This window comes from Heloderma suspectum, chromosome 4, assembly GCF_057233095.1.
Source record: "Heloderma suspectum isolate Gila_16-S chromosome 4, 16-S_ref, whole genome shotgun sequence".
NCBI classification, from domain to species: Eukaryota; Metazoa; Chordata; class Lepidosauria; order Squamata; family Helodermatidae; genus Heloderma; species Heloderma suspectum.
In genome coordinates this window covers 245,176,484-245,195,818 of record NC_139461.1, presented here as the reverse complement: position 1 = coordinate 245,195,818, position 19,335 = coordinate 245,176,484, and the positions used below count along the sequence as shown (strand labels likewise).

The window sequence follows — 19,335 nt, the reverse complement described above, 5'->3', positions numbered from 1 at the left end:
TGGTACTGAAAGCCATGGGATTTGATGAAGTCGCCCAGGTACAAGAGAGAGACAGAGAGAGACAGAGAGAGAGAGAAGAGCAGAGGGCCAAGAATCTAAGAGACTTCCCACAGAGAAAGGGAAAGCAGATATTAGCAATATTAGAAATGCATAAATTAAAAGATATTTACAGATGGAGAGGGTCGCCCAACACTTGGATAATAACACTTTATACAAATACTACTTTTTATCTAATGAGATAAAAGCACAAATGCATCAAAGCACAAATCCAAGCTCTTACATCTATATGTATAGGCATATATAAAGCTGATTCTCAGGCATGCTATGTGCTGAGTTCCCATCTCTAACGGCATTTTGAGATACAGCTTGTATCCTGATCCAAAATGTACCAAAAAGTGACAGATTTCCACAAGCATCAATAAAGTTATGACTCACTCTTATTTTGTCAGGATGTTACAAGGTCTGCACTTATCTTCATTGGAGACTAAACTCCACAGTGTCAAAGGCTGTCAGGAGCGCCTTGGCGGCCTCTCTCAGTAGATTCCAATAGCCAACTCAAGACACAGACGAAAGGAAGTCTTTTCAAAGCTTTAATCCTTTTACAACTTAATGACTCTTTCAGATGCTAATCACCAGCGACTAAAGCAGGGAACAGCAGAGTGTCCTAAGCTTCAAGTAGGCATTTGATCCCCGTTTGAAAGAGAGTCACTTGAAGACCCAGAACTTATGGGCTAGGGAGAGATCCTCCCTCTTTCCCTTGGGTCCATGGGAGGCGGCCATTGCTTGCGTGCCAAACGGGTGCTACGCCTCTTTTCCGCGCCCTCCATCGCTTGTCGCTCTTTGCGTCTGTGTCGAGCATCTAAGAAGCCCCCCTCCCGCACACCCTCACTACCAGGGTCACTATCTATCTCTGGAATGCCGGCAGGAGGAATCTCTGCCAGGTGTTGAACCCGTGCGGGATGAGCTGGCTCCTCTCCCATGGATTGCTGTTCCTCCTCAGAATCAGAACTGCTCTGGGGCTCTCTGGGCTCAGTTTCCACCCTGACAAAGGCAGAGTGGCTGTAGGATTTGTCCAAGTGTATTGTGTGAAGGAAGCAATACCAGCTCCAGGTCTGAGGGGCCCTAGTCAAACTGCACTCTGGAGGGCCCCTCCTATGTTGATGGGCTCCCTTGAGCTTACCTGGCAGCAACGGTGGAATCAGCAATCCAAGGACAGCTAGTAGCCACCACTGTAATTTCTCACAATGCCCAGTGGTGCCTGGCATAGAGTCACCCCAGGGCATTGTGAGAAATCAAAATGGCTGCTCACAGACCCAGCTGGCTGGCATGGGGGGTGGGAACAAAACAGGTGCTGGTGGGCTCTGCCAGGCTGCTGGGGCCATGGCAACTGCCCTAGGACACTAAGAGCTGACACCAGATCCATCTGGGCAGTGTTTTCCCACTGGCATTTGTACCTTTAATAAGGTCTTGGGTTACTGGGCACAGTGTGAAGAATCCAAGTCAACACTATCTTGCACTAGTGCAGAGGTATTGAGAGCCAAAGTCCATTTTGGAGAAGCTCTCAGGGGCCGTATTCCAGTGGTGGGCGGAGCCAAAGGCAAAAGAGGTGGGGCCAAAATACCCCAAATACCAGCATATTTTACCATAGAATCATAGAATAGTAGGGTTGGAAGGGGCCTACAAGGCCATCGAGTCCAACCCCCTGCTCAATGCAGGAATCCATAAAGTTCTTACTGCCAGTAACTAAGACTTAAGAGAGACTTTTCAGCCTTTTAGAATGGGGAAAAACTGCACAAAAGCCGGGAAACCACCAAACAATTGGTAGCCGGGGGAAAGGCGGTGTGGCCATCTGGGGAACCCCGGAGGGCCAGATCTGGCATCCGAGTCTGAGGTTCTGTACCCTGCACTACCATAAGCAACCTCTTGCGCAACAGCAAAAACGTTAGCTGGTGCAACGGGTTTTCCAGGAAAATGGTAATGCCAACTAATGCTGTTGGCGTTGCACTAGAGGTAACTTATTCTAGCACAGTGTAATTTACATTGGTGCTAGTTTCGACTTAGATACTGCCCTTAAAAACCAAGTGTTTTGAGGATAATGCACACCTAGAACTACATTTGCTCCATTTCAATGAAATGTTCAGTTGTGGAGTGAGTGAGCTAAGTGGAAGAAATGCTCTCTCTCCCACTTGAGCCTGCCTTGGCTGTCTTTGGAAAATCAAACTCTTTTGGACAGAGCCTCTCTAGAACTCTGTGTACTTTAAACATACAGCCACCCCAATATGAATAGAACTAGGAATTTAAAAACTAGGAAAACAAGTGTAACACCAAGCAAATAATATTACAGTACAGTAGTCTTGGCCTATATAACTGTGAAAGACCGTGAAATTCTCTTAAAAGAAGGGATGGGAGACACTAAATTTAGGCCATTTCACACTTGCCTGAACAAGGTTGTAGTTTACTGAGTAGTATTTGAGTTGGGCCTTGGTAAGACAGATTCCATATAGTTAAATAAATTCTATGGTAAGACGGATTCCATATAGTTAAATAAATTCTATGAAAAAATGGGCATCAAAGGTTCTTTCCCTCCCTATCCCCATGCTATGGCCAATTTCATGCGTAGAGCCATTGTACAGTCGCATGGTAAGCCTTTTATGTTAAATGGTTCCCCACACAGTAGTAGTGATTTCAGCTGTGCTACAACAATTGTGGGGAGAAGGAAATTTGAACTGGTATGGTTGAAATCACTGCAACTGTATGGCAAGGCACCTCTCACCAAATGACTTACTACAGAGAGCTTTCTTTATGTGGCTTCACTGTGCAGTTTGATGTCAGGAATGGCTAACCACTGCCACATGTGGCAATCTGTGTCACTACAGCTTCTCCGTGAAGAACCTTCTGGACTGACTGTACCCCAGCTGGCCACTGGCAACTCCTGGGTAGGAACCAGTATGACAGGGCATCCGGTCTCTATGAAACTTTGCTAGCAACCCGGGATGCTTCCAGACAGATGGCTCCTAGTGTACCAGTCAAAGGGCACTGTGCAGCTTTTCTGTATTTCCCTCCTTAACAGATTTTGGGGGTAAGAAAAAATACAGAAGAAGCAGTGGGAAAACACGGGAAGGTTACAATAGATGACAATATGTGAACCCGCGTAAAATTCCATGAATGAGGCAAGGCAATTGCACAGTAAAAGCCTTATCTGGAAGCACCTGAGGTATTGTGGTCTTGCTCTTTGTTCCTCCCTTCTAGCTTGCTCTCTGATCCTGATCACCCTTTGGTTCTGACTCCTAGTTCCTAGCTGTTGACGTGCTCCACATTGCTGCCCATGGCCCAGCTCTGACAAGTGGCCACCACACAGGTAGCAGCATGTGATGTGTGTATGGGGCTACTGCTGTCTACAATGTGATTTTTATCTCTGTGCTACCAATGAAAAAAAGGAGCTTCCCCACATGCAAAATGAGCTCTGTGCATGTCCCAGTGAAGCGCAGTGACAGCTCATAGAAGGAAGTATCAAAAGACATCACTGTTTTATATTTATTTGATTACTTTCTCGGCACTTTTCTTTTGAGTATAATTAGATTACCATTCTCACCTTCAGTAAGAAGGGAATCCCATTCTTATTATAACCATATCTTTGCACCCACAGACCTGGCCCCAGAAATCCTGCTCCTTTTTTGTGAAGTAACTTTAATTTTGTATGAGGTTGCCTCGAAACTTACATTTTTAGGCTTGATCTGGCATCTGATGATACTGCTAGTGAGGGATCATTCATATGACAAACTTGCCATAATAAAATGTGCACTGAGCAGATCCAGAAAAGATTTGGCACAAACTGAAGTAATTAAGTGGTTGGGAGTTAAGCAGTAGCTCAGTGAATATGGACTGGGAGCTGCCAGTTGAGCATATGCTGAAGCAATCACGCTGCACATGCTGAATACTATATGGATCCACTCTACCCATGTCCACAGCATTCTGATTTGGTTGTGTGAACTGGCCTCCTGACTCCAAATATTTACAGAAAGCACTATATCTCAGGTAATGATTTCAGAATCTGATGCAGAGCCAGACTACTGAAGCAGAAAGGAAGAAGGGATGTACATTCGCCCACACATGAATGCCCATTAAAAACATAAGAAGATCCTTACTGGATCAGATCAAAGGCTTATCTAGCCTAGCATGTTGTTCTCCAGTGGCCAGCCAGATGCCTCTGGTTAGCCCACAAGCAGGACATGAGAGCAGTAGCCCTCTCCCACTTTTGTTCTCTGGCAACTGTTACTCAGAGGCATACTGCCTCTGATCCTGGAAGTAGCACATAGCCATCAGGAGTAGCAGCCATTGATGGCCTCATCTTCCCACTACAGATCTCAGACCACTGACATCTTAAATTCAAGTAGTAGCTACTTACAACATTACCGAGAGAGAGAGAGAGAGAAAGAGAGAGAGAGAGAGAAAGAAAGAGAGAGAGAGAGAGAGAGAGAGAGAGAATAATAATATATACATGAACCAATCAAACAAATACTTCTGTAGATGAATAAATCTATTCAGCCATTCTTATTAGCAATTTAAGAGTGATCTTTCCAGGGTGACAAGCTGGAGTGGTCAAACTGCTTTAACTGTGGTGAATATAAAGGACCCCAGTTCATGTTATCAGTGATTTACCTGTCAGCCCCAAGATGGATTTAGGAGTCATATATTACTTGTTGTACACAGACATGCAGAATTTTTTTTATACCATTCCACATGCTTGTCACCTCCTTTAAATGAGTTTGAAATACCTAGCATTTGCATAAGTACAGGCTACTTTCCCCTCCAGTTATTTAACTCCTGTGTTTTAAGTTTAAAGCTCCAGTAAACTATTGTAAAAGGGAAAGGGGCAGAATGGGAACTGGACAGTTAGTAAAAATATAAAACTTAACAAAAATAATCCATAATTTTCTTCAGTCTCAAAGAACTTCAAGAGTCTTTAAAATGTGCTTTTATTTTTAATTTAATATAATGTACATTAACCAGGATATATATATATATATATATATGGTGAATATGTATATGTGTAGCTGTTGGCAGTCTTGCAAAGTTTCCATTTGAGTTAATGCCAAATTAAAGCTTTATAACTTCAGTAGCCCTTTTACCAGTGAACTAATAACCACCTCAGACACTGCGGTACAGTTTGTTTGGCTCAGAGCACAGCAAGGGAGAAGAAGAAGGAGCTTGCTAAGGCAATTTGTATTACACTTAAGGAGTCTGGTCATGAGACAACACATTACTTTGTCTGGAAGATGATGAAAGGCGGTGTCAGAAATGCTGAAAACCTTGCCTCCCCCCATCTCCAGAGACTGGTTTAAAGAGCTTAGGGAGCATGCTTCAGGCATCCCCAAAGATCATGGCTTGCTGTGGCAGATTTTCAGTGGAATTGGCAACTCTGGAGTTATGTCTAAGTGACTTCAGGGAAGGGTGAGATTTACAAGAATTTACAGTAAGTAGTGGAGATGGGATGCGGTAGTGATCACAGCAGCCCTAGCATGACGTTAGATGTAATCTGTATATATAAACAGCTAGTTCCCCAAATTCTGTCACACTCTGGAGCGACCAAGAAACAGAACCCTGGGGCAGGACTACATCAGAAGATGTAGCGATAGCCACCAAAATGGATGGTTTTAAAAAGAGATTAGGCAAATTCATAGAGGATAAGGCTATCAATGGCTACTAGTCATGACAGCTGTATACTACCTCCAGTATCTGCTCCTCAGTACCAGTTGTTGAGTAACATGAGTGGAAGGATGCTGTTGCACTTGTGTCCTGCTTGTGGGCTTCCCATAGGAATACTGCTGCCCACTGTGGGAACTAGATAGGCCTTTGGTCTTATCCAGCACAGCATTTCCTATGATTTATTTATTTTTATTATTGGTGTTTGGTGGTTCCTATTAACTTCTGTAGAGCAAACTAAATGAACTACTTGTAATACAGTTGAGGGGAGTGGAGTGGGGCTCAGAAAAGAACTGTAACTTTCCACTCTCCCCAACCCTGATCATCAAACCAGATGAGCCTTAACTAGTAAGAGCAGAAAAGCCTTTGTTAAAATTGTGGCACAATCCTTTGCAGGTTTACTCAGAAGCAAATACCACTAGGGTTTACTTCCAAATACGTATGCATAGGATTGCGCTGTGGGTTTGAGGAGAGAAGGAAGAAGGGAGGCTGTCCTTACAGTCAGCTTCACCATAAAGTCACCTGAGGCGGGTGGCATTTAGCACTGGAGAAAAGGGACTAGCCGTGAATCTTAGTATTTGGCTTGTAATACTTTGTTTGTGGTTGCTGCCTACTTCTTTCCTTTTTCTTCAGGCGCTATTGGTGCAACCAAGGGTATGAGAGAAAAGTTAGGCCATTCAGCAAGTGGGGGTGGGGGTGTGGGGGGGGGAGTGTTGGTAGCTGCAGCATTAGGCACAGTAAGAAGGGAAAATTCCCTGCTACCAAAGGAACAGGTGTATATATGTGGAATACTTCTATACCTCCATAATAATATGGAAGATCGAGGGTGGCTTCCTTGCTGCCGGATTATCTTTGGTGCTCAGCTGCCTGGCAGTTCATAATGAGTAGCAATTGCCTTCTGCACTATATGCGTAGCAGATCCAGGCATACTGTGCAGTGCCATGTGGGCTACACACACGGCTCTTTCTTAAATGTTTCTTCCCTCAGCCACCACCATTGCCATGTGCTGCTATTGAGACCTTTCACCTATATCATTGGAGATGAGCAATAGTGCTCCCTCTCCTCTACCACATTATTTTGTGAACAGGCTATTATCCTCAGCAGCAGCGTGTTCTTTTTCGTGAGCTACAGCAGTTCTGGACTATTCATGTACTATTCATTTCATAAATAAATCTGAAAGCCACAGAGGGGGACTAAGGAACTGGGGAATCACTGCAGAACAGTCAGAACTAGGGAGCCTAATATGTTTAAAGTAATGTTATTAGAGATGTTTGCAGATGAATGCCAATCATTATGTAGGCAAAACAGCACCACACGCACACATATGTAACAGGGAGGTACAAGCAGGACCCCCAGTTCTGCAGAAGTACAAAAAACCTTTAGAGAAATAAACCTAAGGAGGCAAAAAAAACCCAACCCACCAAAGCCCAATGACTAAATAAGTTCAGTGGGCATGGAATGCGGAGTGTGTGTGTGGGGAGGGGGACTGAAAATAGAGAAGGAGGGGATATGTAATGGAGTACCCTAAAAAAGGCTATGGCTGGCTGGAACTCTGAACAGGAGCACTGGTGGCCAGGTGTCCTCTTTTACAGAGGATGGTCCTCTATTTGAATGGCTGCCAGAGGATTATTCTCTATTTTGAAGGTGTCCTCTGTCTGAAGGGCTGTCCTGTCCAAGTCTGGTTTAAAGATAAAGAACCATCAGATGGAAGAGTTTGGCCTTGTATTTGCCCATCAATAGCATCTAGGCAGCAGAATGAGCAAGGCACACAGGTCACAGATATCACACTATGGAGAGATGTACTGCATTTCTGTTTAAATTATAATTATTATTCCTAAATGTGCATCTATGCATATAGATTAGCATATGCAAATTTTATGCAAATCAATGTCCTCTTTTTTGGGTGATATGCATCCTCTATTTTGGTGATTCACAAGTGGCCACTCTACTTCACACTGTAAATTGTTGTCATAGGTCGTGCTTATTACTTTTTAGTGAGCAACTGGGACAGAATACTATCTCCATGTTTTTCTTTAATCTTCACAAGTAAACACGTTACAGCCCTGAGCAACACTAACCGCAAGACCTTTTGGGAAACATTCGAATTTTTAAATATAAATATATTATTTCCATCTGGCCATATTGTATGCAAAGCCAGCACTGAAGCACTTGTCCTCCCCTGTTATCCCCCTTCCCACAAAGCAAACAGCAGTATGCCTATACTCCTACAGAAAGTTTATCTCCCACCCACTGCGCTAACGCTACCTTTCCTCTTCCCAGCCATATGCGGCGACAGGATACCACCCAACTAATACTGGAGCTAGCATGAAAGATAAATGCCCTAGTTGTGTAAGAGATTGAAGAGTTATCAATGTACATAGGCAGACTTCCACACACATCCCTGATCCAGAAGAACATCTGAATCAACATCCCCACCTACATGACAATCACCCCAGTCCTATTGAACTGTCTGGGGATGTGGTCTTTTGATGCCATTGGGAATGCCACCAACTCATGGCACAACTAATTCCTTGTGATTACACATGGATTGGAGCCAAAATTCTTTTTTTAAAAAAAGTTTGGAATGCCCTATGTAACACTATGTGAGGGAAAGGCAGAAATAAGAATATAATTACTCCACCTGTCACCATTTTCAAAAAGTGATTTAGGACTCATCTTTTTGCTCAGGCCAGGGCTTCCCTGCACAGTTTGCTTCCTCTACTCCTTCCAGTTCTCAAGAAATTTCCTTGTCTATCACATCTCTTCTTAAAACCTGTGGGCAGGTCTGACTGTCCCTTTTTGATCTCTGTAAAGTGCTCATTCTAGCTTCATTATATCTCACTTACACCAGATTTACAATACAGGTAGCAGCCATGGTCAGTAGCCTATTCTCTTACTTTCATCTTATTTGCTGGCTGCAGCCTTATTAAGTGACTGTCCTCCAAAGTTTTTCTAACAGCAATTCAGAGTGCAATCCTATGCATGTTTCGATAGAAAAAAGTATGCTGGGAGTTGTAGGACGTTTTTCCTGTGTAAACATGCATAGGATTGCATCCAAATATGTGCATTCACACTACCCACAAACACAATGTAACACATTGGCTGCATTCAGATACTCATCCAAATAAGCCACGGGCTCAAGCACACCCTTCTCTCCTCACATGCACACGGCTTAATACATTACTTCCTGGTCTACTCAAACCATACTTTGCTGTCCTGGTTCCCAATCCTGTTTTGCACGGCTCACTCAAACCATAGTTTGCTGATTTAGGCATAAAGGTAAACTATGATTTCAGTGGACTAGGAAGTGCCGCATGCAGAAGGGGAGGAGGGAATGGGAGAAAGGAGCAATCAAGCCCACAATTTAATCTGTATCCAATAAACCTTGGTTTGGAGAAGTGTCGAAATGCAGCCATTAGTTGGCTACACCTATTTGTTGCTGCTCCATTTTATAAAATGGTGAAATCGAGTTGCACAAGGCCATTGTTAACATAGGAATATTTTCAGAAGCCACATTTGAATTAAAAGACGCTTGCTCCTTGGGAGGAAAGCTATGGCCAAGCTAGACAGCATAGTAAGAAGCAGAGACATCACCTTGCCGACAAAGGTCCGTCTAATCAAAGCTATGGTTTTCCCAGTAGTAATGTATGGCTGTGAGAGCTGGACTATAAGGAAGGCTGAGCGCCGAAGAATTGATGCTTTCGAACTGTGGTGCTGGAGAAGACTCTTACAAGTCCCCTGGACTGCAAGGAGGTCAAATCAGTCCATCCTAAAGGAAATCAACCCTGAGTGCTCATTGGAAGGACAGATACTGAAGCTGAAGCTCAAATGTTTTGGCCACCTAATGCAAAGAGAAAACTCCCTGGAAAAGACCCTGATGCTGGGAAAGACTGAAGGCAAAAGGAGGATTGGACGGCAGAGGATGAGATGGCTAGATAGCATCACCGATGCAATGAATATGAACTTGAGCACTCTCCGGGAGAGAGCGCAGGACAGGAAGGCCTGGCGTGCTATGGTCCATGGGGTCATGAAGAGTCGGACACGACTGAACGACTGAACAACAACAACACAATCAACTGATCTACATAACCCCTGAGGAAAGGGTTCTCCTCAAAAGCGTCTTGTCCACTTTCATACATGGAGTATTTTGCTAAGTAAAAGACTGAGTCTCAATATATTGTGTTAGGACATGCCTTGCTCCTTATTAGGCACATTCTGTAATGGAAAGTAATTATACTGTGTGATTACACTAAGATAGCCAACCTTGTATACATAAATCATGAAGCATTATATGGTTTGCATGTCTTTGAAGTCCATACAAATAATGTGATGTATAATTCTCCCATTACAATGACTCAGTGAACTAATTCCACCCTCAGTTCCATTCTTATGAACAACCAGTCATCGCATGAGGTATTTTCATTAATGCTACTTGCATAGACCAGCACTGGGACCAAATGAAGTGGGTTTGAATACCCCTAAAACACACAGGTTCAGATGGGTGTAAGTTCTATAGTCACTTGAGATCTGCTGGAGCCAACAGTTATGTTAGGAATAGGGCATTTGACAGAGTTTTTTGTCATTACAGCTTGCTGTCTTCTCTCTGTCTCTTGTTGCTTTTTATAATCAGACTGTAGTCCTGTGGTTTACGGCTGTGCAATGTCAAACGCTTGACTGCAACTTACATTTCTTTGTAGATTTCTTTACATTATTTTGGTCTTCTGTAAGATCTAAGTTTGGTTTTCTGTTTTTCATGGTAACAGTCTACTCTAGAAAAAGGAAAGTTTGTTTTTGCTCTCATGCATGCTCATTTTATACTAGCACAGATAACGATTGCTCTATATTTTTGGTTTGCATTAAAAAATAAAAAAGCAGTGAATTTGCTAAATTAGACATGAGGCCTGGCATCTTTAGGTAGATTTCTACATAAATTGATGACATATTAGTCATAAAGGATAAAAAGCTAGCTTACTTTCTTTAAAAAAATTGAAATCTTTGTTTAGGTGTTGTTTTTTACTAATTAAAACCATCCTTAAAGTATTTACATTCCGCTGAAGAAAGCAAGAATTGCACGAGCCCCATGCTGTGTGCTGCATAAGCTGAAGACCAGCCAGCACACTGAAGCTAGTTTAAGATTGTGAAGACAGAGTACACTTTATTTACCATCATCGTAAGCTTCTCGTAAGCCTCTCAGGGGACTTATAACTTTGAAAATGAAGGTTTAAGTTGTTCTGGAATATTTTCCTATGTAGATTATTCCAGTGTGACTTTTTGTAAAAACAATATAACCCGTACACTTTGGAGACAGTAATGCCCCTCAGGACAGGATGATTCAAGGTGTCTGAACATTTAAACTTTGCCTCGCTGTTACAAAAGAAGACTCTTAGCTGCTCTTGCAGCCCACCCCCCTCTCAAAACTAAGTACAGGCATGTTAGATGTCTTCAATCAAAGTTCTCCTTTGAACTGCTGCATGTTGAAATGTTTACGGTTTTATATTTCATGTATCAGAGGTGCAGGAGGCAATCATCCTCTATGATTTTTTGAGTGAATAAGTAGGAGGAGGAGATAAAGGGAGCTGAAGGGAAAAGAGGTGATTTTATACTAGGAGGTGGTGAGAAGGAAGGGAACGAAAGTAGATCATGTATCTGCAATCAAGTGAATTATATTCTTTTAAATTTCCCCATTTTAGGCCCTGCAGGTGCATTCTGACTTTAAAAGAACCCAACCCATTATCTCCCAAACCAATCAGTGTGCTACATCATCTTTCTTATAATCATGTTCTACACCATTGCCTCTGGGGAAGTACAGATGGTAATGGGAGGCTGAGTCCTTTAAATTCCATTGAAACATGGTGCACAGAAGTGTTTAAGATTTTAGCATAGCTAAATTAATTATTTTAACTGTGAGTTAGCGATTATTTGAATTATTCACTCTACCTGCTTTTAATACTCACTAGATCTTCCAAAATCTAATTTTTCATCACTGCATTTTGTTTGTTATTATATTTATATCCCGCCTTTCTTCCAATGTGGAACTCAAGGTGGCTACATGTGGTTCCCAGGTGGTCTCCCCTCCAAGCACTGACCAGACCCAGACCTGCTTAGCTTCAGCAAGGTGGCTGCTTCATGTGCATCAGGAGAACTGATGTGCTAACTTGCATTTGCAAGAGTGCATTTGAGAGATGTTAGCAGAGCATTCTGTTTGTGGACTCTGGGTCCAAGTGACTGCTGAGTTAACTTTGAGTTGTTTAACCCCTAAAGGTGCAGTTTCATGCATGTTTAGACAGAAAAAGGTCCTACAACTCCCAGCATTTCCTAAACGAGTTGTAGGACATTTTTCTGTCTAAAAATACATAGCATTGTGCTCTAAACAACCCAGGGTTCAGACATCAAGACAACAACCCAGGAACCTTCCTGGGTTGTTGATTGAAAGTGGAGGAGGCAGCATGCTTGCTCATTCTTGCCCAGGCCCGACAATTCCTAAATTAACCCAGGAATTGTTGTTACATGTGGACAGTCTTGGTTTCCAATGGTTATAAAGTACAGCTCTTGTATTTGTCTTGCTTTTATTAGCAAAACCCAGTTAATAAGCATAGAGCTTTCTAGGGAGGTTATCAAATGACTTATTCAAAAGATATTGTTTGTACAAAATTTACTGCACCCACTTCCAGACGAAGCTTTGGGGCCAGAGAGATCAATTCCAAAAACCCTCAAGCCATGTATCTTGGAGGAGTCCCAATGAATGCAATATGACAGCTTTGGTTGAGAATTACAACCTAACTGAATTGCTAAAATTCACACACAAAGCATGTGACAATGCCCAAAACATATTTCTGCTTTTTCTGCCCAGTGGATTGGGGAAGTACTTTAACCTTGGTCAGTCCTTCTACTTTTCTCCATCTCTGAATACCCAGGTAAATCCTACCTTCTGAGAAGTTGGCCTCCAAGTTTATGAAAAGGAAGCAGAATGTGCTGGCAGATAAACACTTACAATTCTTTATTTGTTAGCATCTCTTTTGCCTGTTTATGAAATCCAGATTATGTGGATGCGTATTATTAATTCTGCCTACCCTTCCCAAACTGACCTAACTAGTTTAGCAGAGGCCCAACTATTATTGTATCCCCTGACTTCTCTTTAAAGAGGCTGGGGGGTGACTGAAATAAATCTGCTTCTTTCAGACTAAACTTCCAATGGATAATTCATAATATTATTAAGAATGTCAGCAAGGAGCAGTAAAATATTCTGAGTAAGTCAGCAATGACTTACTAAAAAAACTAATAAATAAAATAAATAAATATGCCATACAAATTCAGGAATCATTTCTTAAAATGTAGACAAATCTCCTAACATGTACTTGTGATGCCTTCAGTGTTGCTGTGAGTGCGTGGTAGGCTGAGCAAATCCATCATTTAAAAGCTTGGTCAGCAACTAATTTTCCTGGACAGCAGATTTGAGGATGGGATGGAATGTGGCAGACCAGCCTCTCTCTCCCTCATTAGACAGTCAGCTGTCAAGTTTCATGACAACAGCCACTGCTCCTTCCACACATTGTATTTGCCTCTAAGCTGGCAACAGGGGGAGAGAGGGCAACTGGTATTCTGCATGAGGCCAGATTTAGCCTTGAGGCCTCCAGTAGCTGATCCTTAAAGCACTTTACAAACATTTTTAAAATTGTAAATCTTCAGTGTGGAGCTGTGAAAAGATTTTGTAAAAGTGGAAAAGGAGCAGACCAAAGAGGAGGAAATGTTTATTTCATTCATTCATTTTCTTAATCGCCTATCTGGCCGGTCACCCGGCCACTCTGGGCAATGTACATCAATACAAACAGTTTTAAAACCATTTAGTTTTTACATTAAAACATCATATTTCTAAAAATACCCTAACCCACCCCCAAAGCCTGCCTGAACAACCACGTTTTTAATGCATGGCGGAAGCATGGCGGAAGAGGGGGCATGGCAGAGTTCCCTAGGGAGGGAGTTCCACAGAGTGGGGGCCACCACAGAGAAGGCCCTCTCCCTCATCCTCACCAGCCTAGCTGTCCTGGCTGATGGGACAGAGAGAAGGCCATCCAAGGCTGATCTTGTTAAGCGGCCTGTCTGGGGCTGCTGGAGGCACACCTTGAGATAGGCTGGGCCGGAACCATATAGGGTTTTAAAGGTTGTATTCAACACCTTGAATGTGGCCTGGAAAACAACTGGTAACCAGTGCAACTCCTTCAGCACCAGAGTGATGTGATCACGCCGGCAGCTGCCTTTTACCCCCACCTCTCCACTCCCACCACCATGCTTTCTCACCAATCCAACTAAGGAGATCCACACACAGAGAACCAGAAGCTAAATCAGATGTGCATACAAGTGCTGATGTGAACTACCTACACTCACAGAGACACATACCCAAATGTACATCCCATTGAAAACAATAAAGTGCAGATGGACCACTTGAGCATTGGATAGGCATCTGATTTATTCCCAGGTCCTGATCTAGCAAGTCATACATGCACAGCAGCATGCTTCAACATGCAGATCTCTAAGCAATGGGGTGCTATGGAACTGGCTCTTGGGACAGGCAATGTAGCCCCTCCGCTTGAGCCCTCCCCTTTTGGCCCCAGGCTAAAGAGAAGCAAGTAGCTCCCTTCCTTCAGCCCAACGCCTGCCAGTGAAAAGCTGGTGATGCCTCCATGCTGCTCTCTACTGCCAGCATTTGGAGGCACCATGAGACCACCATGCATACGCTTACCCTTAGGCCCTGCTGCTTTTGAGGGTTTGGGGAGGGGGAATTGTTGTTTAAAATGTTGTTAAAAATGAGATTTTCCTGCACACCTTAAGGATTCCTCTGGTATGCAAAAACCCACTTTCACCCTTTGCATGGGCCAGTTTGGCCCCCCAGCACTTGCACTCACTACATACCCACTGAGGGAATGATATTCTTGAATGACAGAGTGTCCCTACCATAAGTGTACTGATTTTGAAACATTTTTTTTTCATGGTCACTTGCTCATTCTGAAAATGAGTGGATCCCAGATTTCCAATTCTTATTTTTATTTTTAACCCATCAATACACCAGCTACTCCTATACTTCTTCCAAGAACTTTGTTTCTATGAAATTTCACAAATCTCTGTACGAGTGTGTTGCTCTTTACATACACATTTTCATTCATAATCACAACCGTATCCAGAGGAACAAAAAGGACAAGGAGCTCAAGTTCAAACTTTTGTGTGTAGGGCTACTGCTCATCCTCTCCCCACTACCTAGATTTCCAAGAGACATGGTTTCTATGATCAGCTAGTACTGTGAGCAATATAACTAATTTACATGCCCTGTATGATAGGCCGTTTCAGGTATTTTGAAATGTAATGACCTTAAGACATCAGAAAGCTTCTTTTAAAAAAAAAACTAAAACAAGGCTTAAAAAAAAATCGAATAACGAGTAAATGCTCAGGATTCCCATCTGATGTTAATCAGCATGGTTCCACTGAAATGTCATTTTGGTTCTCTTGCAATGGAAACTGATATAAAGACCTTTACCTGCTAATTTTCATCAAACAAGAATCTAGCCCAAATCCCTCCCCTTCTTTCCCTGAAGGTATCCGTCAAGTCTCTACAGGATGGAATTTTGCTTTGCTATTTTAGCATAAATCTGGCCAGGGCTTCAATGGAATTTGAAGCCAAAGGGCCTTAATAAATAAATATTATGATAAGAATATGAAAGCAATGCATGCACTGAAGATAATTGGAGAGGAGAGAAAAGCCTAAGCATTCCTTTCTAAGCTAAAATCATAAAGCTTTACATGAAACCAGGTCCTCTCTTTACAGAGCCGCAAAGGAAGAACAAAAAACCACCCTCTTCTACTTTTCCAGTCTGGCTTCCCTTATTCAATTGCTTTAAAAAAAGAAAGCCCTTTAAGCAGATAACACAATAACCTTGAGATTCCCTCCAGGCAGCTTTACAAGAGAAGGGAAAGAAGAGGTACAATCACATGGCTAAAATATTATCATATTGCTTAATACGGGACTCATTTAAAACGTCTCCTGCCCATTCCCGTATTTCTATCATATTGCTATTCCTTCCATTTCATCTGAAGGTGACGTGCTACTGTTACAGCAGGAGTAAAGCTATACAGTTCGTGTGTGTGTCTCCACACGTGTACACATCTAGTGCTGCTTTTAAATGGGAAGAGACTACAAGATAATCAGGCTATTTGCAGGTAGATGCATGTAAAACACATCTCTTCGCTAAGAATATCTATATCTCAAGCCCCATTGCTGTGCATAAATACGACTCACATTCAACAATGATAATAATGCGCATGTATGTCCCATCAGCATTTAAAATGTAATTGCTTCTAAAAGTATGATGATTAATCCAATAACAGAAGGGACGGGGTGAGGACTATAGACCCTGTTTCTAGCTTTGAGGGAGGAAACCCCCCCAAAACTTTCCCCCATATCCATCCACCTCTCTCACACACACCACCCCATCCCCGAACAGCAATTTTAAAAGCGTTCCTAACAAACAGTAAAAGCTAAAAGGATTTGCATTCGACAATTAGATTACATATTTTGCTGGTGCTTGCTAATCTCACAGATTGAGCGAAGGGTTAAAAACCAGAGGAATAGTCATTTATCTATATCTGATATACAGACACACACACACACTGAACATATGCAGGGAGAGAGACGGGTAGGGCGGCGATTCTTCTTACCTTGACTAGCTTTAGCCATAGTGTTGCCTGAGTAGAGGAGAAAGGAAAGCAGGCACAATCCAACAATCTCCAGGGCCCCCATTACAATCGGCTTGTGTGCAGAAGGGTCGAACCAGGAAGAGGAGTGTGTGTGGGTGTGGGGGATGTCTTCTTCTCTGATGCTTTAAAACAGCGCACTGACCGCATGCAAACTTTAACCAAAAAAACACACACACACAAGGTCTGTTTTCTTGGTGGTCTGTGAAAGTGGTACTGGAGAAAGGATGGCCAAATCTGCTGAGGACTCCGTCTACTTTTCCTGATGCTACTAAATAGGAAAGGGAAACCTGCGGTATCTTTTAAGTGGACTTGATCGTCCTCCCTTCAGCTGCTTCCTTTTTCCAAGAAGGAATCCCAGCCAGTTCCAGTTTTGTTAGAGAGCAGTAGATTTTTTAAAAAGTGCCTTGGTCTAGTGCTGGGGACCTGTGAAAGGTCCATCCAAGCAACGCCCTTTTTCCTTTCTCTCTTTCTTTCTTATTTGCCTTTTCCTGCTCCTTCTTCACTCCCTCCCACCGGCCCGGGCTCTGCTCAGCTCTGCCTGCAGGAATTTACAGTCTGCCACTGGGGGAGTAGGGCCAGTAGCCATGGAGACAGCTTCCCTGGGAGCAAGGAGGTCAGGCAAGAGACCATGTGCAATCAATGGATCAATGCAAACTCCCGTGCGAGCTCCAGACCCAACAAGCCCTCTGCAGCCTCTTCCCCCCACTTTGCCGGGCTAGGGAGGAAAGAGGGGAGGGGCATGAGAAAGGGGATTGTGTTCAGAAAAGAGAATTAAGAGGGAAGGGGGGGTGGAGAGAGAGAACCAGCTTGCAGATGCCATGACCTGCAACACTTTTTTTTTTTTTAAGTTTTTGGTGCCTGCCTGGTCTGAAGGCAAGAGACGTGTTCTCGGAATCAATGCAAACTCCAGATCAAAGAGCCTTCTTTCTCTCTCCCTTCAGCTGAGCGGAGGGGGATGAGTGAGATTGCAAAGAGGAAGAAATGAAAGAAGAAACCCTGCGAATTAGCTAGACTCTTTGCCATGTTATACTAACCTCCCCTCTGAATGAGCTCCCGGTGATTTTTCTACCAACGTCTCCCTGAAGCGAGATCATCCCATTCCTGTGTCTGCTTCTGGACCTGTTGGAATTTGTAATTAGTCAAACGACGTGGTTTTATTCTTGTTTTGTTTTGAAAGAACAATCTTTGTTGTTGCCACTTAAATCATTAAACCTTGGAAATGCCTTCCTAGTATGGGGTTTAATGTGGACCAAGACTCACGTCTGGAACTTGTTTTCTGTCATTGGCAAAGTTCAGCCTTGTAAATGTATGAAGAAGAAGAGTACCTCTAAGCGTGTGCAGAATGTTTAGTCACGACACTCACCGATAACTAAGGGCACCCTGCCCCCAAATGTCTAGGCTTATGAAGGAGTGTTTGAGGAAGATCTGGACCTCTCAGAAGAGTCTGATGAGGAGGCCCGGTCTTGGCAGGCTTCAGCATCTCTTGGTATCAATTAATCCCTGCCACACATGTTTTATTCTGATGTGCCCCCATCACTGCTATCAGAATGGAAGCGGGGGAGTTTAAGTCACCCTACATTTTTGAACCTCTCGCCGTTTTTGTGTGTGTGCAGGGCACAAAATGGGAAAGAATTATTTTAAAATATCTAGCCGATGTAGGTTTTGCATTTGAATAAAAAAAAATGCAAGAAATGCAAAATGCTCCTTTTTTCATGTATGGAACTCTAATTAGGAGATGTGAAACATAAAGCCCAGACCATATCATGCCCTTTAGGCATCCCTGATGACTCCTTCTGCACCCCTATAACAGTTCACAAAAATGATTACACCAGTTTCAGGATTAGGAAGCCAATACCCAATAGGCAAATTAGTTTCTGAGAAGAGGTGAAAGTGTGCTTACATCCCCATTTCTATAGTTAGCATTTTAGCATGGGAATGGTTGCTCCTGTGGTTCCCAGGACACAACAAATTGTAAAACAATTTGTTAGATTGTTCTATATTAGAACAGCTAACTTTTCAGAATCTTTTTATTATTATTTAATGTCTAATTGAGGTGGGATTGGTGATTTAGTACTGGAATCAGGTGGAATTGACATTTTGTTCTCTGACTCATCTGGGTTTGACACCCTTGCCATAACTTGTTGCTATGGCAATTACCAGCAAATGCCCATGGTAAAAAGAGAGAATTAGAAGTGAGTTTAGAAGTGTCGTGCACAGGACTACATAGAAGATCAATAGCAGAATGACTCTGGTTCCTGTAAGGGCTTGCACTATCACCAGACAGAGTGAGGTGGCTGCCTCAGGCAACTGATTTTGGGAGTCATGGGAAGTCAGCAAATTGTTATTTCTAGAATTTTCTGCCTTGGGTGCCAAATAATTTGGCCAGCTGTGGGTATTATGCATCTTGACTGGTGTGTGTGTGTGTGTGTGTACCATTTCATGCCCTGCCTCAGGCAGCAAAAATTATTGGGCTGATACTGTGTGTATGTGCCCAGTGCCATGTTTTTCATACTACACTGTCTAACAGAAAAATTACTTTCACTGTTCCTCAGGGTACATCCCAATGTCAGCTTCCTGTTCTCCCTACCACACAAGACTGAAGGAAATGACATCGGGGAAAACAAATACATTTCCTTCTGAGACACTGAATTGTAGTTCTCACTTAGGTCGGGTAAACCTGAGCTGTACAACTTGAGAAAACTGATGAAGGCTCACATGATTGAGTGCTCCTCCAAACAAAATAGCATCTCTGCACACAGATAACTAGTATGTGAGGGTAAAGGCTAGGCTAGAACCTTCTCTCTGACAGCTAGTTTGCTTTTTGTAAGGGATTTTTTGTTTGTTTGTTTGTTTGTTTTGGTATGTCATGCGAGCCTCCATTGCAGTCTG

At 42.9% G+C, this 19,335-nt stretch overlaps 1 protein-coding gene across 3 annotated transcripts in view; it reads right to left on the bottom strand.

The window, feature by feature from the left end:
• The window catches only part of SCUBE3 (signal peptide, CUB domain and EGF like domain containing 3), a 165,301-nt gene extending 148,165 nt beyond the window's left edge, over positions 1-17,136 (bottom strand). For all 3 annotated transcript variants that reach the window (XM_084853062.1, XM_084853063.1, XM_084853064.1), the window contains exon 1: positions 16,408-17,136. In XM_084853062.1, coding sequence (XP_084709188.1) covers positions 16,408-16,489 — 82 coding nt within the window. In that variant the 5' untranslated portion in view covers positions 16,490-17,136. The remainder of the gene's footprint in view (positions 1-16,407) is intronic.
• Between the last annotated feature and the right edge of the window lie 2,199 nt (positions 17,137-19,335).